The 25,757-nt window shown below is 50.7% G+C and overlaps 1 protein-coding gene and 1 long non-coding RNA gene across 4 annotated transcripts in view; one reads left to right on the top strand and one right to left on the bottom strand.

The window, feature by feature from the left end:
• Positions 1-11,813, top strand: part of Klhl36 (kelch like family member 36) — a 20,618-nt gene extending 8,805 nt beyond the window's left edge. For 2 of the 3 annotated variants that reach the window (XM_017796865.2, XM_017796866.2), the window contains exons 3-5: positions 6,609-7,682; positions 9,912-10,069; positions 11,134-11,813. In XM_017796865.2, coding sequence (XP_017652354.1) covers positions 6,609-7,682; positions 9,912-10,069; positions 11,134-11,683 — 1,782 coding nt within the window. In that variant the 3' untranslated portion in view covers positions 11,684-11,813. Of the gene's footprint in view, positions 1-3,976; positions 4,135-6,608; positions 7,683-9,911; positions 10,070-11,133 lie in introns of all 3 variants that reach the window. The other variant, XM_029561024.1, reaches the window with a different exon arrangement.
• A 2,348-nt stretch (positions 11,814-14,161) lies between these two features.
• Positions 14,162-21,295, bottom strand: LOC115069422. The gene is made up of 3 exons (XR_003848695.1): positions 21,201-21,295; positions 18,520-18,771; positions 14,162-16,307 (listed from the first exon to the last, which is right to left on the bottom strand). It is a non-coding gene; the product is annotated as an uncharacterized LOC115069422 (long non-coding RNA).
• Between the last annotated feature and the right edge of the window lie 4,462 nt (positions 21,296-25,757).

Below are 25,757 nucleotides of genomic sequence, written 5' to 3'. Positions count from 1 at the left end.
GCACACACTACATTCTGCTATTTCATCACATTTTCACAAGATGTCACTGTTTTCCAAGGAAAGATAACATTTACTTACAGCAATAAATGACCTTCATTTTAAAATAAATATTTTTAAACTTTTTGTTACTTTACTTTTACAGTTTGTAGGAGTGGTGAATTGGTTCTCTCTTTCCACCGTGTGGGTCCCATTATAAAACAGGCTATCAGACTTGGCACCAAGTGCCTTTACCTGCTGGGCCATCTCACTAGGTGTTAAGATAAATCCTTTTTTTGTCTTTTTGAGACAGGGTCTCTCTATATCCCCAGCAGGCCTGGAATTCAGACTGACCTTGAACTTAGAGAGATAAATCTTAAATTTAGGGTGAAGATACAATTTAGGGGCTAAAGAATGGTTCAGATCTGATGCGCTCTTCTGCCCTCTGTGGGCATTGTGTGCACAGGTGCACTTACATGCATGCAGGCAAAACACATAAAAACATAAAAATAAAAAAACAAATGCAACATGAACTTCTTAAAGATAAATGGCTTATGGTTTATACTGCTTGGCAACTTTGAGTACAGAGGACTAGCTCATATGGCTGAAATGTAGAGGGGCCACTATGCTGCATTCCACAGGCACCTCACAAGAGGGGTGCGATGTCCATCACTAACATTCTGCTAGGTGACCCAACAGCTCCAGGGATAGCTACACAGAATCACAACCCACAAAACTAACTACTGCAAAACGGGCATAATGTGCACATGAATGCAGTGCAGGCATCATTCTCATCTCACTCTATACTTTAAAAACACTACAATGAATCTTCTTTTTATTTTTTTAAACTTTGATTCTTTATTATTTTTATTTTATGTGTATGAGTGTATTGCCTGCATGTATGTAAGTGGTGTCATGCAGTGCCTGAGGAGGACAGACAAGAGTATCAAATTTCCCTGGAACTGGAGTTACAGATGGTTATTAGCCACCTTGTGGGTGCTGAGACTCAAACCCTCGTCTTCTGCAAGAACCAGTCAGTGCTCTTAACTGCAGAGCCATCTCTCCAGTCCCTGAATTCTATTTTTTTATTTTATGTGTATAAGTGTATTGTCTCCATGTGTAAAAGTGTGCCACTGTCATGCAATGCTCGTGGAGGTCAGAGAAAGGCGTCAGGTTCCCTGAAACTGGAGTTACGATGGTTGTTAGCCACCATGTGGGTTCTAGAAATTAAACCTGGGTCCTCTACAAGAGCTTAGCCATCTCTTCAGCCCCATGAATTTTATTTTTAAAATGTATTTCAAGGTACTTCAAAAGCAAGGTTAAAATCACAGAATGTACCAGGCGTGGTGACGCACACGTTTGATCCTAGCACTTGGGAGGTAGAGGCAGGAAGTTCCAGGCCAGCCTGGTCTATATAGTGAGTTCCAGGTCAGCTGGGGTTACAGGGAGACCCTGTCTCGAAAAGACCAAAAAAAACCATAGCATGCAATAAAATGGTATTAATATAAATAGATAAATGTGTTAAAGATAAATTTTTAATTTGTAATCTTAATCTCCCAAGCTTTCAGATCCCAGAGCATCAACTGCTCTTGCAGAAGACCCAGGTTCGATTCTCAGAACCCACAAGGTGGCTAAGAACCCTTCTTAAGTCCATTCCAGGGGAATCTGACACCTTCTTCTGACCTCTTTGGAATTGCATGACACGTGTGCACTTATACACATGCAGGCAATACACGCAAACACATTAAAAAAAATAAGATTGTGTGTGTGTGTGTGTGTGTGTGTGTGTGTGTGTGTCTTTTTTGAGGCAGGGTCTCCGTGTAGCACCAGCTGGCCTGAACTCAGAGATCTGCCTGCCTCTGCCTCCCGAGTGCTAGGACCAGGCATGCGCCGTTTGTGGTGGTTGTTGTTTAATTTGTTTGATTTTTGTTTTGTTGTTTTGGTTTTTTGAGGCAGGGTCTCCGTGTAGCACCAGCTGGCCTGAACTCAGAGATCTGCCTGCCTCTGCCTCCCGAGTGCTAGGACCAAAGGCATGCGCCGCCACACCCGGCTACTATTTATTTATTTCTTTATTTATTTCTTTATTTTACATTTATGCATGTTTGTGAGCATGGATGTGTCGCGTGTCCTAACTTGCAGGAGTTGGTTCTCTCCTTCCATCCTGAGGGTCCCAGGAGCTTTGATAAACAGGTGTTTAACAAGCGCTTTCACCTGCTGAGCTAAACTACTCTTTTTGGTTTTTGTTTGCTTTGAGACAGGGTCTCCCTGTAGCCCCAGTTGGCCAGGACCTCGATGTGTAGACCAGACTGGCCTTGATCTGACAGATCCAGCAGTTTCTGCCACCCACATGCTGGGATTGAAGGCGAGTGCCACCTCGGCCAGCCGAAGTTCGCTCTTTGTGTATTAAGTGCAGCTATACCTGCATTACCCAGGCACATGTATGGGGGGCGGGGTCAGATATTGTGGAGGTGTGTATAAGGATAAAGTATCTTAAAAGGCTTAAGAGTGGAAGAAGGATGGAAGACTGTGTGAGGTGAAGTGTGAGAAGCCTGCAGGGCTGAGAAGGGAAGGCCGGACCTCCCGAGAACCATGGCAGTGTTTGGAAAGCAGGCCACTGCCAAGCCTTGCTTTATCTCCAGTGAAAACCCACAGGGTCCAACCACTTTCTCAAAGGGCTTTGTTTTTGAGCCTGGCTGCAGAGACAGTGTCGCTTTCTAACTTTGATGGTCTTGAACCTTCAGAGCCAGAACAGTAGCTTTTAGGAATGGGCTTCTGTCCCCTGAGTACGTTTATGCCCTTAATGTTCTATTTTTAAGAGGCTGCCCAGATCATAAATGTGCCTTGAGGTTTTTGGATACCAGATACATCCATGTAGCCATCTCCCAGATGGTAAAGAGGCCCTCCCTGGCTACAGGACCATACTGGCTTTACCATCTCGGAGTGGTAGGATGGGCTGGCCTGTGTCTGGCTGCTCCCATGCAATGAGAGACCTTGGAGACTGGGGTGTTCCCAGTTGGTGATGGAGCCTGCCCACCGTGAACTTCCTGTGGGGCTGCTCTCCTCTAAGCCCCTCTAAAGTGGGCTGCCCCGCTGTGGTACTGAGTTCTGTGTTAACAGGCAGCATCCTACACCCCCAACACTCCATTCTCCTAATGTAATGATGCCTTCCTCCCCACCCACATTTGATGAGGCACTAAAGTGAGAAACTATTGACCAGGACTGACACGGTCAGGGAATGTTGGGGAGTTCTTCTTAATCTCCTGACACACTGAGATTCTGTTACCGGAGACACTTTGAAGTTGTGAGGGCATGTGTTTAAAGTTACCGTATCTGGGGACTGGAGCACTGGCTCAGAGGTTAGAGCACTGGCTGCTCTTGCAGAGGACCTGTGTTTGGTTCTCAGCACTCATGTGGCCTCTAACAACCACCTGTAATTCCCGTTCCAGAGGATCTGATGCCCTCTTCTGGCCTCCTCAGGCACTGCATGACACAGGTGCACTTACATACATGCAGGCAAAGCAATCGTACACATAAAAAAGAAATTTATTTTGCCAAGCGTGGTGGTGCACACCTGTAGTCCCAGCACTTGGGAGGCAGAGGCAGGCATATCTCTGTGAGTTCAAGGCCAGCCTGGTCCTCATAGTGAGTCCAGGCCAGCTGGGGCTACAGGGAGACCCTGTTTCAAAAACACCAAAAAAAAAAAATTATTTTAGGTTGCCATATCTGCTGATTTGCCAAAAAGCCAGCTCAGGCACCGTGGAAGCCCAGGTAATAAGGAAGCCTGGCTGTCTGTTTGGAGCCCCTTGTCAGACACAGCCCCCGGAGTAGGCGGCCCCCTTGACACTGCTGTCTGGGGTTCCCCAAGAGGCCCAGCGCCCAGCTAGCTTGGCCACCAGGGCCCAGTGGTCTACCTGTTCCCCACCGGCTTTTCTCAGTACTCTGGACCATTATGGCGCCCTGTCCCCTGCTACCATAGTCCATCCCTGTCTCCTTCCTTCAGTCTGTTCTGGGAGAGGCTCCAAACTACTGTCCGAAGGAGCCCGAATCATGAAGTCAGTCAGCCAGGCTTGGCTGTGGGATCGTAAAGAGCCTCGTGGGAGGCCTGAGAAGCCATCCAGCCACACAAGGGTAGCAGAGCCTGTCCCACTGAGCCTGGAGGTATGGGGCCTTGGGGAAGATCTGTTGTTCTCTTCGACTTGTGAGATGCTTGCCTGTTCCTACAAGGTGGACTGTGTGATCAGATGTGGAAGGATCAAAAGGAAATAAACTCAATTACACTGGACATGTGGCACAGGCCTTTAATCCCAGCACTTGGGAAGCAGAGGCAGGTGGATCTCTTGAGATTGGGGCTACCAAGACACCCTGTTTCAAAAACAAAAATAACTCAATTACAGGGCACCGACTAGGGAAAACCAGTTACCAGCTGTACTAAAAAACAGCTTTGAAAAGGGGGGGTGGGGGGCTGGAGAGATGGCTCAGCAGTTCACACTGATTGTTCTTGCAGAAGACCCAGGTTCGAATCCCAGCACCCACATGGCAGCTAACTGTCCGTAACTCCAGTTCCAGGTGATCCAACAGCCTCTTCTGTCCTCCTAGGCATTACACAACACGGGTGCACTTACCTACATGCAGGCAATACACGAATACATATAAAAATAAGAAGATTTTAAAAAATAAACAGCTTTGAGAGAAGAAAGGGGTTAGGGACGTAGCTCAGGTGGGAGGGCACTTACCTAGCCCTAGGTTTGATCCCAGCACAGCAGGATCCATAGCAGTCTGGGTGTGGTGGTGTATCTTGATCCCAGCACTTGCCTGCCATCTCAGACTCAAGAAGTTGAGGTGGAGGGTTAGAAGTTCAAGGTCATCCTCAGTTACATAGTGAAGCCAGCCTGGGCTTCACGGGATCCTGTCTCCATAGATTGGATGGATGGATAGAGAGACAGGTAGACAAATGGACAGACAGAGCGAGCCCTGCCACAGAACTTATCTTTGAATAGATCAACTACTACTTGATGATTTAAACAAAACAAAACAGGATATTCCTGTAGCCCCAGCTGGCCTGAAACTCACTATGTAGACCAGCCTGACCTCACTCTCAGAGAGATCCACCTGCCTCTGCCTCCCAAGTGCTGGGCTTAAAGGTGTGCACCACTGCACCCTGTCCTGGCTTGATTCTTTTGAAGAGTCCATTTCTCCTTGAGTTGAATTTTCATCTCTTTTCCCTTGTCCTGCTCCTTTTCCTCTTCCTCCTCTGCCACGTCACTAAGGCTAGTCTTGAACTTGTCACCCAAGCAGTCCTTCCACTTGAGCCTCCGGAGTAGCTAAGGCTATAGGCACATGGCTTGGTCTCTCTGGCTTCGTCCTCAGGATGTGGACACCCTTGTCTGGGGCTCATCCCTCTGCACACAGCACTCACTAGGTGTCTTCCACCTGGAACTCTTCAAATTAACTGTATCACTCTAAATGTATTAATTTAGTGAAGCATGGTGATTGAGAGAGCAGGTCCAGCACACAGCTCTGTGGGCAGCACACAGCCCTGGGAAGGATGGTTTTCCTGTGCTTGATCTTCGACGTGTTCCCTTAGGCCCTGGTTCTCAGACTAGGATCCCAGAGTACCTGAGTCAGTGAGGCTGTGCCAGCCACCACCTCCTGAGAAACAGGACGGTACACCCAGCATTTTGTAAGGTAGAAGGCTGCCCCCCAACTCCCACCATCCCATGTTCAAGCCTGGGGGTGGGTGTTGACAGCCACAGCAGCTAATGTTCTCAAGTACCTGCTCAGCTGCTCCCTGTTCTGTCTCTAACTCCTGAAGCCTAAATGGTCAGCACACCTCGGTTGTCAGGAAGGAGGCGGACGGTCTGCAGTCAGCCTAAGACCACATAGCTGGTAGGCGGCAGAGCTGGATTTCTCACCCGGGTCCATCTGATTTTAGGGGTTTCACCTCCAACAGCTCCACTTTTCCAGTAGGAAAACATTTTAAAATGTTGTCATGACCTACAGGAAGGACAGAAGAGAAAGCTTTGAGACTTCTAGAGGAGAAAGGAAAAAGCAATCCAACAGGATGTTTTCTATGAATTATGTTTCAAGAGCAGAGCTGGCGAGGTGGCTTGTATAAGGCACGTCCTGTTCAAGCCTCACAGATGACCTGAGTTCCATTCACAGAACCAACCATGGAAGGGGAGATCCATTCCCCAAAGTTGTCTGCTGACCTCCATATGCACACTGTGGCACAAGTGCGCGTGCACACACACACAAGTAAATACAGTATTTTATGGGGGTTGGAGAGATGGCTCAGCAGTTAAGAGCACTGACTGCTCTTTCAGAGGGTCCCAGCAACCATATGGCAACTAACAGCCATCTGTAACTCCTTTTCCAGGGGATCCAACACCCTCTTCTGACCTTTGTGAGCAGCGTGTGCTCTTGGTGTGTGTTGGTGCACTTACACGCATGCAAGCAAAGCACATGAAAAAGGTTTTTTTCATTTAGGGAAGGAAGGGGACATCTGCATTACTCTGGGATTTATTTCAGTGGCCCCTGTTCCATCTTGCAACCCTTGTCCCGCACTCTGGGATGACCCCGCAGACCTCGGGTGGCAGGCCACGGCTCCTCTCCTGATGCACCCCTCTGTGCAGGTGTACCGCTGGGCCGACCACTCCACCGTGGTGCTGCAGCGGCTGAACGAGCAGCGGTCGCGTGGCCTCTTCTGCGATGTGGTCCTCGTGGCGGATGAGCAGCAGGTACCGGCCCACCGCAACCTGCTGGCCGTGTGCAGCGACTACTTCAACTCCATGTTCACCCTGGGCATGCGCGAGGCGTTCCAGAAGGAGGTGGAGCTGGTCGGCGCCTCCTACGTGGGGCTCAAGGCGGTGGTGGACTTCCTGTACGGGGGCGAGCTGGTGCTGGACGGAGGCAACATCGACTACGTCCTGGAGACGGCGCACCTGCTGCAGATCTGGACGGTGGTGGACTTCTGCTGCGAGTACCTGGAGCAGGAGGTGAGCGAGGACAACTACCTCTACCTGCAGGAGCTGGCCTCCATCTACAGCCTCAAGCGGCTGGACGCCTTCGTCGACGGCTTCGTGCTCAGCCACTTCGGCACGCTGTCCTTCACGCCCGACTTCCTGCAGACCGTGTCCGTGCAGAAGCTGTGCGTCTACCTGAGCAGCAGCCAGGTGCAGCGCGATTGCGAGCACGACCTGCTGCAGGCCGCGCTGCAGTGGCTCACGCAGCAGCCGGAGCGCGAGGCGCACGCGCGGCGCGTGCTGGAGAACATCCACTTCCCGCTCATCCCCAAGAACGACCTCCTGCACCGCGTCCAGCCGGCCGTGTGCGCGCTGCTGCCGGGCGAGGCGGGCTGCGAGGGCTTCATCGAGGAGGCCGTGCGCTACCACAACAGCCTGGCGGCGCAGCCGGTCCTGCAGACCAAGCGCACGGCGCTGCGCTCCAACCAGGAGCGCCTGCTCTTCGTGGGCGGCGAGGTCTCCGAGCGGTGTCTGGAGCTGAGCGACGACACCTGCTACCTGGACGCCGAGAACGAGCAGTGGGTGAAGGAGACGCCCCTGCCGGCCCGCCGGAGCCACCACTGTGTCGCCGTGCTCGGTGGCTTCATCTTCATCGCGGGTGGCAGCTTCTCGAGGGACAACGGAGGGGACGCGGCCTCCAGCCTCCTTTATAGGTATGACCCCCGCTGTAAACAGTGGATCAAGGTGAGATTAAATAGATTACTTCTTTACTCTTGAGGCCTCTCTCGGCCCCCTAACCTCACATTGGCTTCCCTTTCCTCCTCTGGGACTTGATGACTGCCCTGCTTCTGAGCGAGGTGTGATGATAAAGTGACTGGCCGCATGGTCCCTGCCTCACCCTGGTGCTGTGGGGAGGGCGGGGAGACCATCACCTGAGGGCTGGCTGTTGTCAAAGCATCAGGCTTCAGTGGCACCTTCTGTCCTGGGGGGAATAGTGTTTGTCCTGTGCCTGACCCGGTGGCCACTGGCCTGCATGACAGTTGAGGGCTAGGAATGCCACCAGTACATTTGCTATTTTAATTTATGGAAGTTGTCAACGGATGCTGGAGGCTCAGGGTTGGCTTCCCCTTGCCTCAGAGTCTCCACTGGGGCTTCTCTCCTGGAGCAGTTTGGGGAGTGACTTTCAGGAGGCTGCAGGGTACCACGTAGCCCAGGGCAGGTTTGTGAAGCCCACACATCAGCCCTGATAGGCACCTCTATTGGGCTAGCATGTGATCAGGGAATCCGGGCTGACCCCGGCTCTCTCCCAAGTTTCACATTCATCCTCTGCATATGCTTGTGGTGTTGGGGCCAAGGCGGTAGCCCAAGTTGACTGGCAAGCACTTGGCTTAGGTGAGGGGTACCTTCTCCCACAAACCCCTCTCTCTACCCCCTCCCCCTAATCTGTCTTTATGCTCACACCTCCTCGCTACTAATTACTTCAGTGTTTGCTGAGCCCAACACCCAGAACGGCTGGTGTGACACCTGCAATCCCAAGATTCAGGAGGCTGAAGCAGGATTGTCCTGAGTTTGAGGCCAAATTGGGCTGTACAGAGAGTTCCAGGTCAGCTGGGTCATAGAGTGAGACCCTGTCTCAAAAAATATAAACCGAAAAGGGTTCCATATGACCTTGGAATTCTGTTTTCAAAGTTTTCCAGCCTGGGCCAGTGAGGAGGCCCCACAGGTAAGGTCAAGGTGCTAGCTATGTAAGCCTGGTGACCCAAGCGCAAGCCCTGGAATCCATAGCCCTGGCTCCACAGATTTGTCCTCCAACCTCCACATATATGCCATGGCATGTCATTCACACATCATGAAAACACACAATAATAATAAACTTAAGGGGGGGCAGGGAGAGATGGCTCAGTGGTTTAGACCACCGGCTGCTCTTACAGAGGACCTGGGTTGGATTCCCAGCACGCACATGGTGGCTGACAACTGTCCCTAACTCCAGTTCCAGGGGCTCCAATACCCTCTCTGGGCTCTACAGGCATTGCATTACACGAGTACAACTTACATGCAGGCAAAACATTCATACACATAGTAAAAATAAAATTTAAAAACATCTCTAACCCTTAGAGCTACACCAGGCCTCTAGGAGGCCCAGCTGTGGAGTCCATCCTGAACCTCTGGTGTCAGTGCTGGCCAGACAGGGTCTGTGTGTGTCCTCTGGGGCTTGGTGTGAAGGCTGGAGCTGGTTTTCTGACTTCCTGCTGAGTACCATTTCCTGCTGTCTTAGTGTGGATGGCCACCAACACTTTTTTTTTTTTGAGACAGGGTCTCCCTGCCTGGAACTCGCTATGTAGATTAGGCTGGCCTCAAACTCACAGAGATCACCCTGCCTCTGCCTCCCAAGTGCTGGGACTAAAGGCGTGCGCCACCACACCCGGCTCCAACACTCATTTCTTATGTATCTCTATCTCAGGCTGGGGCTTTATCTCAGTGGTAGAGCACTAACCCTGGGTTCCATTCCCAGCACCACAAACAAGCAGCAGGTGGTAAGAAAGAAGGGACAGTTAATAGTAGTTCCCCAGAAAACCGTTAAATCGGCAGTTCTGAACTCTGTGTCTGGCATAATTCCAGTCTACAAGGTTAAGCATTGGCCACACCAGTTGGGGGAAGTGTGTGTCCCCACTCACCTTGTGGGTATTTGAATGTCTGATGGAAGCATTAAGCATTGGCCACACCAGTTGGGGGAAGTGTGTGTCCCCACTCACCTTGTGGGTATTTGAATGTCTGATGGAAGCATCAAAGGGCTCTGAGAATTCCCGCCACAAGTTCCCCTCTTTTTCTCGAGTCTGGTCCCCATCCCAGCTCATGTGGCCACTGTCGTGCCTTCCTGGGCCTTTCACTCTGTGGGCATGGTTGGGGAACTGGTGCCGGTGGTGGTGCTGTTCCAGGCCTGGTAAGGGGGCTTCAGGTGCATTGCCCCCACAGGTGGCCTCCATGAACCAGCGCCGCGTGGATTTCTACCTGGCCTCCATTGAGGACATGCTGGTGGCCGTCGGTGGCCGAAATGAAAACGGAGCACTGTCTTCCGTGGAGACATACAGCCCCAAGACCGACTCCTGGACCTATGTGGCTGGCTTGCCGAGGTGAAGAGGGTTTGAGGCTGACTGGTCCAAGGTGATGTTTTCACAGGATGAAGTTCGGCCTCAGCTTCGAGGTGTCTTCCCTAGGGGAACATCATGTAACAAGGTGGAGCATGGGAGGCCGAGTGCGTCTGTTAGCCCTGCTGCCAACATGGGCATCCCCCCGTTTCCAAGTTCACTAGTCCCTGGGCTTCAGAGAGTCAGCAGGTGGTTGAGTTAAGATAGTAAACACCTCACTGGAAGATTCTCCTTAGTGTGGACAGGAGGGTTCAGAGAGCTGGGGCCTTTCCCTGCCCAGAGTCATGTGCTCAGCTGCACTAGTGCTACACCGTGGCCTTGGGAAGTTAGACGAGACCTTGCTGTGACACTCTTACTTGGCAGCCAGCACGTGGAGAATGCCCCAGGGAGAGTGACATGCCCTCAACTCCTGAGACCTGCAGCCGAGCATTTATTCCATCACTGGGCGAGTTTTCACCCTGGATCAGCCACAGGTGTACACCATCTGTTGCCATTCCTGTGCTGCACCTCAGCCCAGACTTCCTGAACCATTCTGGCTGTGGGATACACCAGGTGTCTTGGGGACTTTGTACCCCAGGGTGAGAACGGTGTGTTGGGAAGGAGTGAACCTGTGTTTTAAAGTCACAGTTGGGCCTGAGTGCTTATAATCCCAGTCACTCAGGAAGCTGAGGCAGGGGATTGAGTTTGATGCCAGCCTGGGCTACATAGTGAGACCCCACACACACACCTCAAATAAATACATAAAGCCGTGGTTGGGGTGTCTGAGTGCCCACCCCTCCAGGTAGCCATGTTCAAGGTGGATTCCAGAACCAGAGAGCAAGTCCCAGACAAGTGTTGAGCAGTGGTGGTCACAGTGACCACCTGTAGGCTGCTCTATGGCCCCCTGATCTGTAGCCTGGTGGGTGGAGAGGTAGAATGACCACCTAAGCCAGGGTTACTGTGAGCAGGGTAGGCCCCATGGAATCCTGAGTGAGTAGCATATCCCTCCATTTTCCAGAGATGAGGCCTGGCTCAGCTTTGAGCTCCTCTCTCCTCCGGCCTCTCTGCAGGTTCACCTATGGCCACGCTGGCACCATCTACAAAGACTTTGTGTACATCTCTGGGGGCCACGACTACCAGATCGGCCCGTACCGCAAGAATCTGCTGTGTTACGACCACCGGACAGACGTGTGGGAGGAGCGGCACCCCATGATGACGGCGCGTGGCTGGCACAGCATGTGCAGCCTGGGCGACAGCATCTACTCCATCGGGGGCAGCGATGACCATGTTGAGTCCATGGAGCGCTTTGACGTGCTGGGTGTGGAGGCCTACAGTCCACAGTGTAACCAGTGGACCCGAGTGGCACCACTGCTGCAGGCCAACAGCGAGTCCGGTGTGGCCGTGTGGCAGGGCCGGATCTACATCTTGGGTGGCTACAGCTGGGAGAGCACTGCCTTCTCTAGAGCTGTGCAGGTGTATGACCGAGAGGCCGACAGGTGGAGCCGGGGTCCTGACCTCCCCAAGGCCATTGCTGGCGTGTCGGCCTGCGTGTGTGCCCTTAAGCCTAGGCTGGAAGACAAGAAGAAAGGCAGGGCCAGGCGGCACCAGGACCTGGGCTAGTGACCGGAGGCTCTCGCAGGGGCCACCTGCTGGTGTTGGGTTCTTGCTGGTAGCTTTTTTTACTTTTTTTGATTCTTGGTATTTCTATGGTATCACAGAAACTGGTGATTAAACATTCTACATAACCTCACACATCTTGCTTGACTACTTAAACCTGGGCCCAGATAGTCAGCATCCCTTCATTTCTATACAGGCCTTCTTCCCAGGGCACACACCCCTGAGGTGCCTGTGACTGTCTCCACACCCCACCCCACCCCGACTCTCCCCCTAGTGGCTAGTGCACAGGTTATATAGACAGTTTTGAAGTGAAACTCAGGGTCTCAAAGGTCTGGGCCTTCTCAAACTTGGCTGAACTTTTCATACAGTTTCCTGGGCCCTGCTGATAGGCTGGAGGAGACCAGCCTAGAGACTTAAGTTCTGAACACGTGTTCCGTGTTCAGCAGACAAGACCGAGCATGTCTGTTGTGCATGAGGACATGGGGACCCCAAGCTCCCTGAACAGGCAGGCAAGATCCGGAGACTGGATTTTTCTTGCCGAGATTTCCATAGCCTCCCATTCCTTTCTGAATAGTCCCGTCTCTCCTGGCTGGCAATCTGTTCAAGCCACCAAGAAAGCAGAGAGGGGGTGAGGCAAAGCTCTTTAGATACAGTGTCCTGTAACTGAGCTGATCACCTCATCTCTCACAGTGAGCCTCCAAGTCTACATTCATTCCTCAGGAAAGAAAGGGTGACCACAGTAGAGCCTGCAGAGGAGCACCAGGGGGGGGGAGTACTACACAAGCAAGCCTGCTGGTCTCCAGCCAGCAGGTGTCCAGGCCTGCTGCTGAGTGGCTTTGCACTCTGGGTAGGCTCCCTCCCTCCTCCTCTCTCTCTCACTTCCCTGTAGCCCAGCTGTCTCTACACTGGCAGCAGCCTCCTGCCCCAACTTCCCAGGGTGCTGGGTCCAGGCCTGAGCCACCAGCCAGGTTCTTCAGTGGTCCCATCTGTCCACACCTCAGTTGTTACTGGACAAAGTCAGCTGAACTCCTCCCTGGCCCACACGTGATCATGACTGTCTGTATTGCTGAGCTGCTGACACACATGAGCCTTTGAGCTGGGACTGCCCTGTACTGATTCCTGGAAGTGGACTGACAGCAGGTGAGCAGGCTGCAAGACTTCTGTTCACACTGGTCTTAGAAGAAAAGCCCCAGCTCACTGGATTAGTATGGGTTGTTTTTTTTTCTCAATATTTTTATTTTATGTGTATGAGCGTATTGCTTACATGTATGTGAGTGTACCTGTGTTGTGCAACGCTGTAGAGGTCAGAAGAAGGCTTCAGATTCCCCTGGAACTGGAGTTAAGAATGGTTCATAGCTGCCACGTGGGTGCTGGGAATCAAACCCGGGTCCTCTGTAAGAGCAGTCAGTGCTCTTAACTGCTAAGCCATCTCTCCAGCTCCTTGTTTTTGTTTTTAAGGCAGGGTCTCTATAGCCCTGCCTGGCCTCGAACTCGCTATGCAGAACAGACTAGCCCCAGACTCAGAGATCTGTCTGCCTCTGCCTCCAGGGTGCTGGGATTAAAGCTGTATACCACCATGCTCAACTGATTGGGTTTTTTGTTGTTGTTGTTGTTTGTGAGACAAGGGTCTCATGTAGACCACGCTAGCCTTAAACTTACTATATAGCTAAGGATGACCTCATGATCCTCCTGCCTCCACCTGCCAAGCGCTGGGGTTACAGGGATTTGCCATGACGCCCAAGCCTCTCAGCTAGGCTGTTATTTCTGTTTCCTGCTACCCTTCCTACCCTTCTGCTTTGGAATTAACTGTGGTTCTGGTCCACCTGCTTCTGCTGTGATCCTGGAGAGGAAGAACAGCTGGGGAATTGAAGGCTTTAGTGCCCGCACAGCCTCTGTTGCTGTCAGGAGCAGGCTGCATATCCAGTTAGTTCTTGGGGTAGAAGTCTCTAAGGACTTCCAGAGTATTGAGCATCCGCAAAGCATGCAGACAGATGATGATGAGGCCACAAACCTGGTGGAGCTCTGCACCTTCTGTGTATTAAAGGCTCTGAAAAGACCTCCACTAAGTGTTCACACACCATCCCCACATTTCCAAACTTCTTAGGTTTCAAACTTCCTCCCGTACCTCCCCCCACCCCCCAGCAGTCAACTCTGGGATAGCCTAACCCTTCCCTAGTCCAAGAGAAGCTTTATTACTTGAAGGCTGTGCTGGGCAGCTTTAGTGTCAACCTGACACACCTGTGTTGAGGGAGCCTCCATTGGGGAATTTCCTCTATTGGACTGGCCTGTGGCCATGTCTGAAGGGCATCTTCTTGATGAGTGATGTGGGAGGGCCCAGCCCACTGTGGGTGGTGCCACCCCTGGGCAGGTGGGCCTGTGTTGTACAAGAAAGCAGGCTGAACAGAGGCCAGGGGAGCAAGTCAGTAAGCAGTGTTCCTCCGTGGCCTGTGCTCCAGCTCCTGCCTCCAGATTCCTGCCCTGAGTTCCTACCTTGGGCTCCCAGATGAACTGTGACCCAGGAGATGTAAGACAAACCCTTTCCTTCCCAAGTTGGTATTGGTCAGAGTGTTTTGTCACAGCAATGGAGAAACTAACTAAGACAAAGGCCCTTCCATAGGCAAAGCGTTAGGTGCGGCCTGTCCTCTGCAGGTCTTGAACAGCCAGGAGGTGCTTCAGGGAGAATTGGGCAAGTTGGGGAAAGCACACAGAAAGGCTGTGTGTGGCTTACAGAACAGGATGGTGCTGACCCTGGGCTGAGGACAGCCACCAATCTGAGCCTAAGCTGGCCCTTCCCATAGCTCTCGGCCGGTACTTGCCCCAGATGTGTGGAGGCGCGCGACTTCTACTCCACTTGGTGGCTTGTGGGTTAAATACAATAGCCCGCACCTAATGTGTTGTGATCTCTCCTGGCATTGTTAATGTGCTTTGTAACTTACAGGCTTGGAATCTAGTATTGTAGGGGCTGAGAGCCTTCCTTGAAAGGGTGGGCTAGAATGTAAGCGTCACACAGGTGGTGGCAACTGCCCTGTGTCCAGAAAGGGTTTTGAGCTCCGCAGTGCATCTGGGCCGTGTTCTGTTACCTGTGACTTAAGGTGAGAATTCTACGCTGTGGCAGCCAAGTCAGAGCTCCCTCTGACCCTGAGCCTCTGTTTGAGTCAGTGGTAGGCTTGGACTCTGGTTGTGCTTCTTGTTTATGAAGAATAGAGTTTTTGTCTCTAATTCCAGTTCCAGGGGATCCGATGGCCTTTCTGTCCTCTGCGGGCCTTGCACAACATGGGTGCACTTACCTACATGCAGGCAATACACACATACACATAAAATAAAAATAATGAATAAAATATAAAACAGCAGAGTTTTAACTGACACTCCTTGTAGATCTTTGCTTTTGCCCCTCACCTGGGTTGGAGCCCTGTTTGTACAACAGAAGGGGGGCCACCAGGGAGCCGCGGGGATGTTTGTTCACAGGTCTTCCTGTTGTTTGACATGCACATAGATCAGCCAGCTGCTGGGACCCAGACTATAGTCCCAGTCCCTGGGTAGGCTTTGGCTACCAGTGGATCTCTTAAACCAGGGAGTTCCCAGCTAACCTGGGTAAGACAGCGAGACAGCCTTCCTCCAGAAGAAAATATGTGTGATCGTCCGGCACGCTTTGATAGGTGGGGACACCACCATTTCTGTAAGCCCCCCCAGGTGGGGCTTGGACTCCTTGTTCTGGGCAGACCGGCATAGGTGGGGCCCAGCAGCTAACGCCCAGGCATCTTCTGGGCCTCCAAAGGAACAAAAGCCCCTCCTCTCCGGGGCCCAGCACTCTGCTCTGAGATTTCAGATATACTGACCTGTGTCTAAGTAGGTGTCTTGACCCCAAGCCAAGAGGTTCCTTCTAGTGATCTGTGGCAGGTCACTTCTAGGCATGCTAGACAAGAAGGGTGCCTGCCGCCCCCACCACCCCTTACAGAGTCACCAACCTTCCTTACCCTGGCCCCCATGGTGTGGCACTCGGCTGCTGGCCCAAGCCCAGCTCAGAGGCTTTGGGTTCTAGAATCGTCTTGAGCCTGGGGTCTCAGCCCTGCAACGGCAGCTCTGCTGGGGGGACCCCTGGCCCCAGGAGGAGCCTGTGGAATGCAAGGACACTCTGACTATGGATCTACCAAGCTGGCTATTTTTAGAGTTTTTTGAAACACTTTGATACCTTTTGATACAATTTGCTAATTACCATTTTGTGGAAAGCCTGCTGGAGTCGGCCTCTTCCTGTTCCTTCAGGATCTTGATTTGTCTAGACAGCTGATGCCCTTTGGCTGGAGCTCAGACCTCACCTCTGGCTTGGCCTTCGATCTTGCCCTTTTCTGAGATTGATCTAACACAGCTCCAATTATGTAAATTCACACACAGTGGTGCGTAGGACCATCCAAGGCCCTGACTGAACGAGACAGGACGCGGATTGGCTGAGAGTACAGTTCATGTCCTTGGAAGGGTCTGTGTTTCTTCTGCAGCTCCTGCTTTAGTGAGGTGCAGTACTGGAGTGTCAGCGGGGGCTGGTCCACCTGTCTCCTTTCTTCATATGGTCATTTCTCTGTCATGTGTCTGGGGTCCTGGTTTCTTCCTGTCTACCCCATTCAGTAAAGAAATGCTAACATAGCGTCCAATGAGAGAGAGAGAGAGAGAGAGAGAGAGAGAGAAGAGAGAATTAACATGAATAGAATTGATCACTTCTGAGAGGAGCTGGGGCCCTTAAGAAATCATCCTGTAGTTGCCTCAGTTAAAAGCATCAAATGGAAGGGACGGGGGACGTGGCTTAGTTGGCAGAATGCTTGCCTATGGCCAGGAATCGTGGGATAAGCCCATGATCTCAGCACTTGGGAGGTGGAGGCAAGAGGATCAGAAGTTCAAGGTCATCCTGACTACACAGAGAGATGAGGCAAGCCTCGGCTACATGGGACCCTGACTCAAATAAATGAATAAATAAATGAATGAATAAATAAGTGCATTGGATGAATGTAAAAATATAACCCTTTGTCATGGCAAGAAGCTCTCTGGCTTGATGTTGACTAGTCATCTACTGCTGACCCTGTCCAACTCTGTCAAGGTTTAAAGGCTTACAGTGACTACGTGATGCTTTGGGGTGCCTTCTGGCTTGATGTCCTGGAAATCTGTATCTGTGTGTGCTTTTCATTGGAAGCTTTTGTATCTGTATTTTATGGCATTCAGACTTCTCTAGTCTTGCTCTTTCCATGAACTTTCTGCATGTTGCTTTTGTTTCTTTTGAACTCCATACAGAGACATTGGTTCTTAAATTCATTAAAGCGATTCGCCTGCCAGGGCGTGCTTTGTCTTACTCCGTCATCCCTCATCCTGTGTGCTCATTCGATGGTCCTTTCGTACCTGCTCTACCTGTACGAGGACGAACCCCTACCTGTGGAACCCAAGCACAGTTTGGGAACGTACCAGGGTTCCTTTGAGCCTCACAGGAAGCTGGGATGGTGAGATTCTGTTTTCAGTATGTTTCAATTACTGTTTACCTGGGAACATTTGAATCTTGATTAAAACAGTGAGTGCCTGTGACCGGAAATGAAACTGTTCGCTAAAATATGTGTCAGGGCACTGGAGAGGTCCAGCGGTTAAGAGTACTGGCTGCTTTTGCAGAGGACCCGGGTTCAATTCCCAGCATCCACATGGCAGCTATCAACCGTCTGTAACTCCAGTTCCAGGGGACTCCTGCACCCTCTTCTGACCACCACCAGCTTCTGACCGCCACTCTCTTCTGACCGCCACATGGGTGCACTTACATAACATGCATGTAATACACTCATACACATAAAAATAAAATATTTTTAAAGTAAAATAAAATATGGTCAATTGGAGTACCTTGATTAGAAAAGAACCCCCCACCCCCCCAAAAAAACCCACCAGAAATGGAGAGAAACCGAGTTTAGGATATGCAGTGGCTTGCTTTCATCAGAAAGTCCATAGCTGGGGGTGTAGCTCAGAGGTTCAGTGCTTACCTAGCATGTATAAAGCCCCTAGTTCTATCCACAGCACAGCCAAAGAAACCCCAAATTTTCTAAACTGGGTGTGGTAACTCACACTTTTTTACCTCCAGCACTCAGGGGCGAGGCAGGATCACTGCCGCCAGTTCCCGGCCTCCTATGCTACAGAGTGAGACTGTGTCTCAAAATTAAAAAAAACAGAGGGGCTGGAGCGGTGTCTTAGGCTGTTCTTCCAGAGGACCTGGGTTCAATTCCCAGCACCCACATGTCTCCCTCTTCTGGCTTTTCTGGGCACTAACACCAGTATACATACTGACTATCATGATATTGTACAAATAAAAATAAATACATCATTTTTTAAAAATCAAAAATGTCAAGTCCAGAAGCAATCTATAGACAAAGACGCCACTGCTTCCCCAGGAGCCCAGGGCATGGAAGCTGGCTCCCTGCCTGCGGGGGCACCTGTGGGCAAGCCCAGTCACCAGGCACCTTCAGCTCTTCAGCATGGAGAGATGCAGGGAGGCACCCCCCCCCACAGCTGGAGGGTTAGATTTCACCTCCAAGCCACAAGCCACTCCATGCAGGACATTCTTCCCCTGGGCCTCCCACGTCATCGGTCCCACGCCCACTTAATCACCCTACTGAATATGATTACCTTGGCACCCAGCAGCCAGCAGTCGGCTGCCTGGGAATGGGGACTTCCAGGAAGGCGATGACATGGAAGGAGGGAAAGCGTGTTAGAAGGGACTTTGCCATTTGTGGAATGGCAAGTCACAGCCAAGCAGGGCTTAGCGCAACAACTGTCATTTGTGACGGGAATCTAGCGTTTACTGCACTCAGCAAAGCAGGCCTCACCCAGACAGAGGATCACCCAGTTCCAGGGGGTGGGGGCGTCCTGAAGGCTGCTTAGGAAATCTCAGCAGCTGCGGTCCCTCTGGCACCCCTCTCTCTCTTCCCTTCCTTCACCCCTCGTCTTCAGTTCCCCAGTCTCTCCAGCTGTCCCCGTGGTAGCCTTCCCCACTCATCTTCACAGCGCCCAGAGACTCCTAGAGCAGACATCCTCAGTGTAATGAGCAGAGACCACGACTGCACATCGGCTCTGAGAGGCTGCAAAACAAGAAGAAGTAGAGCTTTGTGATGTTAGTAGGGTTCGAATTCCCTCTGTGGTCCACACTCACTATGACACCACTGTCCACTTGGGGAGGCACAGTGAGCCAGGCAGCAGGGTTCCTGCCCCAGGGAGAAGCGGCCAGGCCAACTTACAGTCAGGAAGAATATGAATGTGCCAAAAGGTATGGAATGGGGCTATCTAGGAAGTGTGCATGGTGTGTGTGTGTGTGTGTGTGTGTGTGTGTGTGTGTACATGTCCCAGTGTTGTGCCACAGCCTATCTAGGAAGTGTGCATGGTGTGTGTGTGTGTGTGTACATGTCCCAGTGTGCCACAGGCTGTGCACGGAGTCAGAGAACAACTTTAGAGAGTCGGTCCTCTCTCCTACCATGTGGGTCCCAGGGATTAAACTCAGGCTGTCAGGCTCAGCAGCACCTTCACCCACTGAGCCGTCTTCTTCCTTTTTATTTTATTTGTCTTTTTGAGACGGGTCCCCCTGAAGCCCCAGATGGCCTCGAACTCACTGTATAGACCAGGCTGGCCTCAACCGCACAGAAATCTGCCTGCCTCTGTCTCCCAAGTTCTGAGATTAAATGTTTTCACCACCACGTGCAGCCTTGTTCCTTTTAAAATTTTATTTATTTTAAATGTTTACTTATTATTTTTTATGTGTATGAATGTATTGCCTGCAAGCATGTAAGTGCACCCATGTCCTGTAATGCCTGCGGAGGTCAGAAGAGGGCATCAGATCCCTTGGAACTGGAGTTACAGATGGTTGTTAGCCACCATGTGGGTGCTGGGAATTGATTCTGGGTCCTCTGCAAGAGCTCTTAACCACAGTCAGTGTTCTTAACTGCTGTGCCATCTCTCCAGCCCCTATTTATTTATATTTTGTGTGTGTTTACCATGTGCATGCAATGCTTACAGAGGTCAGAAGAGGGCATCAGATGCCCTGGAACTGGAGTTCTTAGCCACCATGTGGTGCTGGGCACGTGGCGCATGCCTGCGACCCTAGCTCTCAGAGGCTGAGGCAGGAGGATGGAGCCCAGGCTACATAGTGAGTCGAGGCCAGCATGGGCTGTGAGCAGATCCATGGAGACAGGAAGCTACTTTAGTGACTGGAGTAAGAGGGAAAGGGAGCATCAGTTGAAGGGCACAGGGCTCCCACTGTGCCATGACTATGCATTTCAGTGACTATATGAAAAATCATTAAATTACAGCACTTGGGAGGCAGAGGCAGGCAGATCTCTATGAGACTGAGACCAGCCTAGTCTATATAGCAAGTGCCAGGCCAGCTGGGGCTACAGGAAGAACCTCTCTCAAAAAGACCAAGAAAAAAGAAATCATTAAATTACACACTTATGGGCTAGAGCGAGGCTTAGTGGTTAAGAGAACTGATTGATCTTGCAGAAGGCTCGGGTTCGATTCCCAGCACCTACATGGCAACTAACAGCCGTCTGTAACTCCAGTTCCAGGGAATCCAACACCCTCTTTTTCCTCCACAGACACTGAAGGACACAGGTGCACTTACATGCAGATGTAGCATTCATACACATAAAAAAGAAAGACAGGCACGTGGCGCACACCTTTAACCCCAGCACTTAGGAGGCAGAGGCAGGCGGATCTCTGTGAGTTCAAGGCCAGCCTGGTCTATAGTGAGTTCTAGGCCAGTTGGGGCTACAGGGAGACCCTGTCTCAAAAAGACCAAAAAACAAAAAAATAAAAAGAATTAAGCTAACTAAAGCAACATTGCGCCCCATTCTTTTAGTTCTGGTCTCCCAAAAGCAACAGATTGTGAGCCAGAATTCAAGCCTCCCTGGTTGGATTCTAAATTTGGGGTTAAAACGGTGAGACTGGCCAGGCATGGTGGTGCACGCCTTTAACCCCAGCACTTGGGAGGCAGAGGCAGGCAGATCTCTGTGAGTTCAAGGCCAGCCTAGTGTACATAATGAGTTACAGGCTAGCCAGGGCTACATAGTGAGATCCTATAAAATGGTGAGGCTGGGGGTGGGAGGCATCGACATGGCTCAGTGGGTAAAGATGCTTGCCTGACAGCCTGAGTTTGATCCCTAAAATCTACACGGGGGAACTAGAGAACAGACTCACATAAGTTACCCCCTGGTGTCCCCACCCAGATTTTAAATGGTGAGGCTGGAAGTGGGGATCATTACATGATCATAGCCTCAGGGCACCCTCCAGAGGGTGCTCTGGAACAGCATCCCTCATTTATGGACCAGCACTGGGAACTGATTAAAAGATGCCAGTTCTCCCACCCACCATAAAGTTGTCAGCTACTTCTGTGACAGCTCCATTAGTGTGTCTTGTCAAGATGTGCTCAAGGCTGAGAACCACTGGTTGACAGTGCTACCTGGCTTTTTTCTCTATCGACAGCCCTTCCTGAACCCCCATCCAATGGACAACAATGTACCTGTATATTCCAGACCATGGACTTCTTCCAGCTTAAGCACAGGCTGGACTGTGTTAGCTGGAGTCCAGCTTGGGGAGACCAATGACCTTGGCAGGAGCTCGCACCTGCTGTGACGCCCCGCCCCCGCCCCGCCCCCAAGGAGGATGCACCTCCACTGCCCTTCCTGTTGACGCAGCCGGAAGGTCTGGGGTCTGACCCAGCCCTTTGCTCGGGGCCTCCAGCATCCGCTGCCTGGCTGTGCTCCACAGATCATTCTTAGCAGCCTGTGATCATGATTCATGCCCCCAGGGCCCTGCCTGGCCTTCTCAGTCATCCAAAGGTGCTAAAAATACAGTTCTAGATTTCCGAGTCTCCCGAACCTGCAAACCTTTTGAGCTCCGGGCTAAAATGCATGAGAGCTGGTTCCTGGTCACATCTCATCACTCTGCTCAGAGTACAAGCTGGTCTCCAGCTTTAGAGTGGGGACTGACCACGTCTCTCAGACACGCACAGAGCCTGGGGCTCTGAGTCATTCCTTCAAGCAATTACCTCCAGCTCTGCAGTAAAGCCCAGGAGAGCGCCTCAACTTGAATGTCAGTCCTTCCACTGTAGAGTGAGATAGTTGGAGATGAATGGTCCCCAGGGTGTGGCCTACAGAACTCCTCCCACTAGGCAGCCACCTAAGGGAGGAGTTTGTGGTCTTGAAAAGTTTCAGGGACCCCGAAGGCAATGGTTCCCTTTTGGAAAGAGGAGACATTTGTATTATATTACAGCCCCACCCACATCTATTTATTATTTATTGATTATTTTGATTTTTGGAGATAGAGTCTTATACTGTAGCCCAGGCTGTCCTAGAGCTCACTATCAATTACAGGCAGCCCTCAAACTCCCAAGCAATTCTCCTCCCTCAGTATCTCAAGTGCTGGGATAATAGGTGTTAAGTCAACATGTTCAGCTAAAAGGACATTTATTTACATTTGTTTCCTCTCTTTTCTTTTTTTTTTTTTTTTTGGTCTTTTTGAGACAGGGTCTCCCTGTAGCCCCAGCTGTCCTGGAACTCACTATGTAGACCAGGCTGGCCTCTAACTCACAGAGATCTGTATGCCTCTGCCTCCCGAGTGCTGGGATTAAATGCATGCGACACCACACCCGGCTTCTCTTTTCTTCTTAAGACAGGATCTCACTATGTAACCCAGGCTGGCCTGGAAGTCACTATGTAGCTCAGGATAAACTCTATCTTGTGATTCTCCTGCCTCAGCCTCCTAAATGCTGGGGATTATAAGCATGCACTGCCACATCTGATTTTTTATTATTTATTGATTGATTGTCTTTTTTTTTTTTTTTTTTTAGACCGGCTCTCCCTGTAGCCCCAGCTATCCTGGAACTCACTATGTAGACCAGGCTGCCCTTGAACTCACAGAGATCGCCTGCCTCTGCCTCCTGAGTGCTGGGATTAAAGGTGTGTGCCACGCCTGGCAACATCTGACTTTTTAAAAAGTTTCTTATTATATTTTATTTATATGAGGGTGTATGTTTCTGTATGTATATGCCACATGTGTGAGGGGGTCCAAGGAGGCCAGAAGAGGACGTCAGAGTCACTGAAGCTGGAGTTGCAGGTGGTTGTGAGACACCTGATGTGGGTGCTGGGGACTGAACTTGGGGGCCTCTGGGAGAACAGAAAGTACTCAACCACAGAGCCGTATCTTCAGCCCCACACCTTGCTTCTGCCTCCCAAATGTGCACCACCAAGCCCAGCTTGTGTAGGAGTGTTTACCAGCATACTTGTAAATGCACTCATGCCATGCTATGCCCATGGAGACCAGAATAGGGCATTAGATCTCTGGAGTTATGGATGGTTATTAGCCGCCATGTGGGTGCTGGGAACCTAACCCAGGTCCTCTGCAAGAGCAGCCAGTGTTCTTAACTGCTGAGCCATCTCTCCAGCCCCTGTTTTATTTTGTGTTTTGAGACAGGGTCTTACTATGTAGCCCTGGCTACATCTCACAGAGATTCACTTACCTCTGCCTCCCGAGTGCCAGTACTAAAGGTCTGAGCCACCATGCTCAGCCCTATTTTGTTCTTTTAATTTATGTATATGTGTGTTTGTGTGAGTGTATGCCACCTGTGTGTGGCTGCCCTCAGAGGCCAGAAGAAGGTATCAAATCCTCTGGAGCTGGAGTCATAGGCAGTTGAGAGCTGCCCAACTTGGGTACTGGAAACTAAATTCAGGTCCTTTGCAAGAGCAGCAAGCACTCTTAACTCCTAAGCCATCTCTCCAGCCCCTCTCCTCATCTATTTTTTTTTTTTTTTTGGTTTTTTTGAGACAGGGTCTCCCTGTAGCCCCGGCTGGCCTGGAACTCACTATGTAGACCAGGCTGGCCTTGAACTCACAGAGATGCCTCCCGAGTGCTGGGATTAAAGGCGTGCACCACCATGCCTGGCAATAAATGTAATTTTTAAAAAGCTGATAGGGTCTCATTTCATAGACCTGGCTAGCCTGGAACTCACTATGTAAACCAGACTGGCCTCAAACTCATAGAGATCTGCCTGCTTCTGCCTTCTGAGTGCTGGAACTAAAGGTATGCACCACCATGCATGCCTAAAAAGTATACTTTGAACTGGTGATCCTCCTGCCTCCACCCCTTCACATATCCTATCCACATGTTCGACCACCGCAACCAGCTCCACCTGCTAACTAAAGAGAGCATGTCCACACAGCCAGGAATAACAGAAGCCCAGGGATTCTTTGTCCCTTCAACGCTGACAGTCCAAGATTCAGTGGTTGTGTTGAAAGATGCCACAAAGGGACCGAGGAGGGTGGTCAGCTGACTGCTCAGGATCCATGACCAGAGCAAAAGATCTTTAGCCAGCCACTCTGTTTCAAGGTCATGCTTTCAATTTTGCAGATCTAGAGTCCTGATTTGCTGTGACAGTTAATTTTATGAGTCAGCTTGGCTGGGCCACAGCACCACACCCAGCTTTGTAAGTTTCAAATCTTTTTTAGTCTAGCATTAGAATTGTTCTGTATTACTGTTAGTTCTTGCAAATCTCTTACTGTGCCTAGTTTGCCCATTATTCAGATAGCCCCGCCCCCTCACCAACAGGATCCCAAGGACTTCTCATGCTCCTAAGAAAAGGGAACCTAGCTGATAAGCACCCTGGTCTTTGAAGTCAAGAGAAGCAGACTTTTCTCCACTGTTTGGCCAACACAGCAGGCTTCCCCTTTGATCTCTAAAGAGGACAGATTTTAACAGTCCTGCTCTCCCACTTCCCCCCACCCAACTTAAAAAAAAATACATCTTCTCACCTTCTGCAGGAAGCAGAAATCTCCCCCTTTAAAAGACCCCAGCTCATGACCTGGTGCAGACATTTTCCCTGCCCGGAAGGGAATCTGTCCCATGTGTTCCTTTGCTCTGTTCGGCCAACACAGCAGGCTTCCCCTTTGATCTCTAAAGAGAACAGGTTTTAACAGTCCCTCTTACCCCCCCACCCAACTTAAAAAAAATACATCTTCCCACCTTCTGCAGGAAGCAGAAGCCTCCCTTTTTAAAAGACCCCAGCTCAAGACCCAGGCAGACATTTTCCCTGCCCATAAGGGAATCTGCCCCATGTGTTCCTTTCCTAATAAACCCTATTTTGATGGAGTTTTATCTGTGCCTCGGTGCCTCATCCTCCATTCGCTCCTTCTCTGCCAACTTTTTATCTATCAGGGCTCAGCAGTGAGGGCTGTGTTCACCATAAGCCCCCAGCTGCTCCGTTTATGGCTGGAGGGCCACCTGCTGCACGCATCTCAGCCTCCGAGACAATAAACAGCCAATTCTGCCTAGTAAATCTCTGTACGTGTAGCCGGTCATGGTGGTGCACACCTGTAGTCCCAGCACTTGAGAGGCAGAGGCAGGTGGATCTCTGTGAGTTCAAGTTCAGCCTGCTCTACATAGTGAGTTCCTGGCTATCTGGGGCTACAGGGAGACCATGTCTCAAAAAGACCAAAAAAAAATCCTAGTTTGTGGAAGTTGTTGATTGGAAATTTTGATTAGTTACTGGATATTTAAATTTAAGTACACATAAATGTCCAACACCCTCTCTGGCCTCCCAAGGACACCTGCATTCCTGTGCACATATCCATACATAGACACATATAGGTAATTTTAAAAATCTTACATGTGCATGCACACACGCACATACAAACATACATACCCCAAAATTTAAATGAAGAGGAGAAACTGGGCAGGTGGTGCATGCCTGTAATCCCATCACTCAAGAGTCTGAGGCAGGAGGATCATCAGTCTGAGGCTAGCTACCTTGGGTGATACAGCAAGACCTTGTATCAAAATAGAAAGGATGGGCTGGGCATGGTGGCACATGCTTTTAATCCCAGCACTCAGGAGGCAGAGGCAGGCAGATCTCTCTGTGAGTTCAAGGCCAGCCTGTTCTACGTAGTGAGTTCCAGGACAGCTGGGGCTATAGGGACACCCTGTCTCAAAAATGAAAAAAATAAAAATAAAAAAGAGGCTGGCCTTGAACTCACAGAGATCCGCCTGCCTCTGCCTCCTGAGTGCACATTAAGTTTGTGTCACT

This window comes from Nannospalax galili, unplaced genomic scaffold (assembly GCF_000622305.1).
Source record: "Nannospalax galili isolate Female #2095 unplaced genomic scaffold, S.galili_v1.0 scaffold933, whole genome shotgun sequence".
Taxonomy (NCBI): Eukaryota; Metazoa; Chordata; class Mammalia; order Rodentia; family Spalacidae; genus Nannospalax; species Nannospalax galili.
This window is presented reverse-complemented; position numbering and strand designations above follow the sequence as displayed.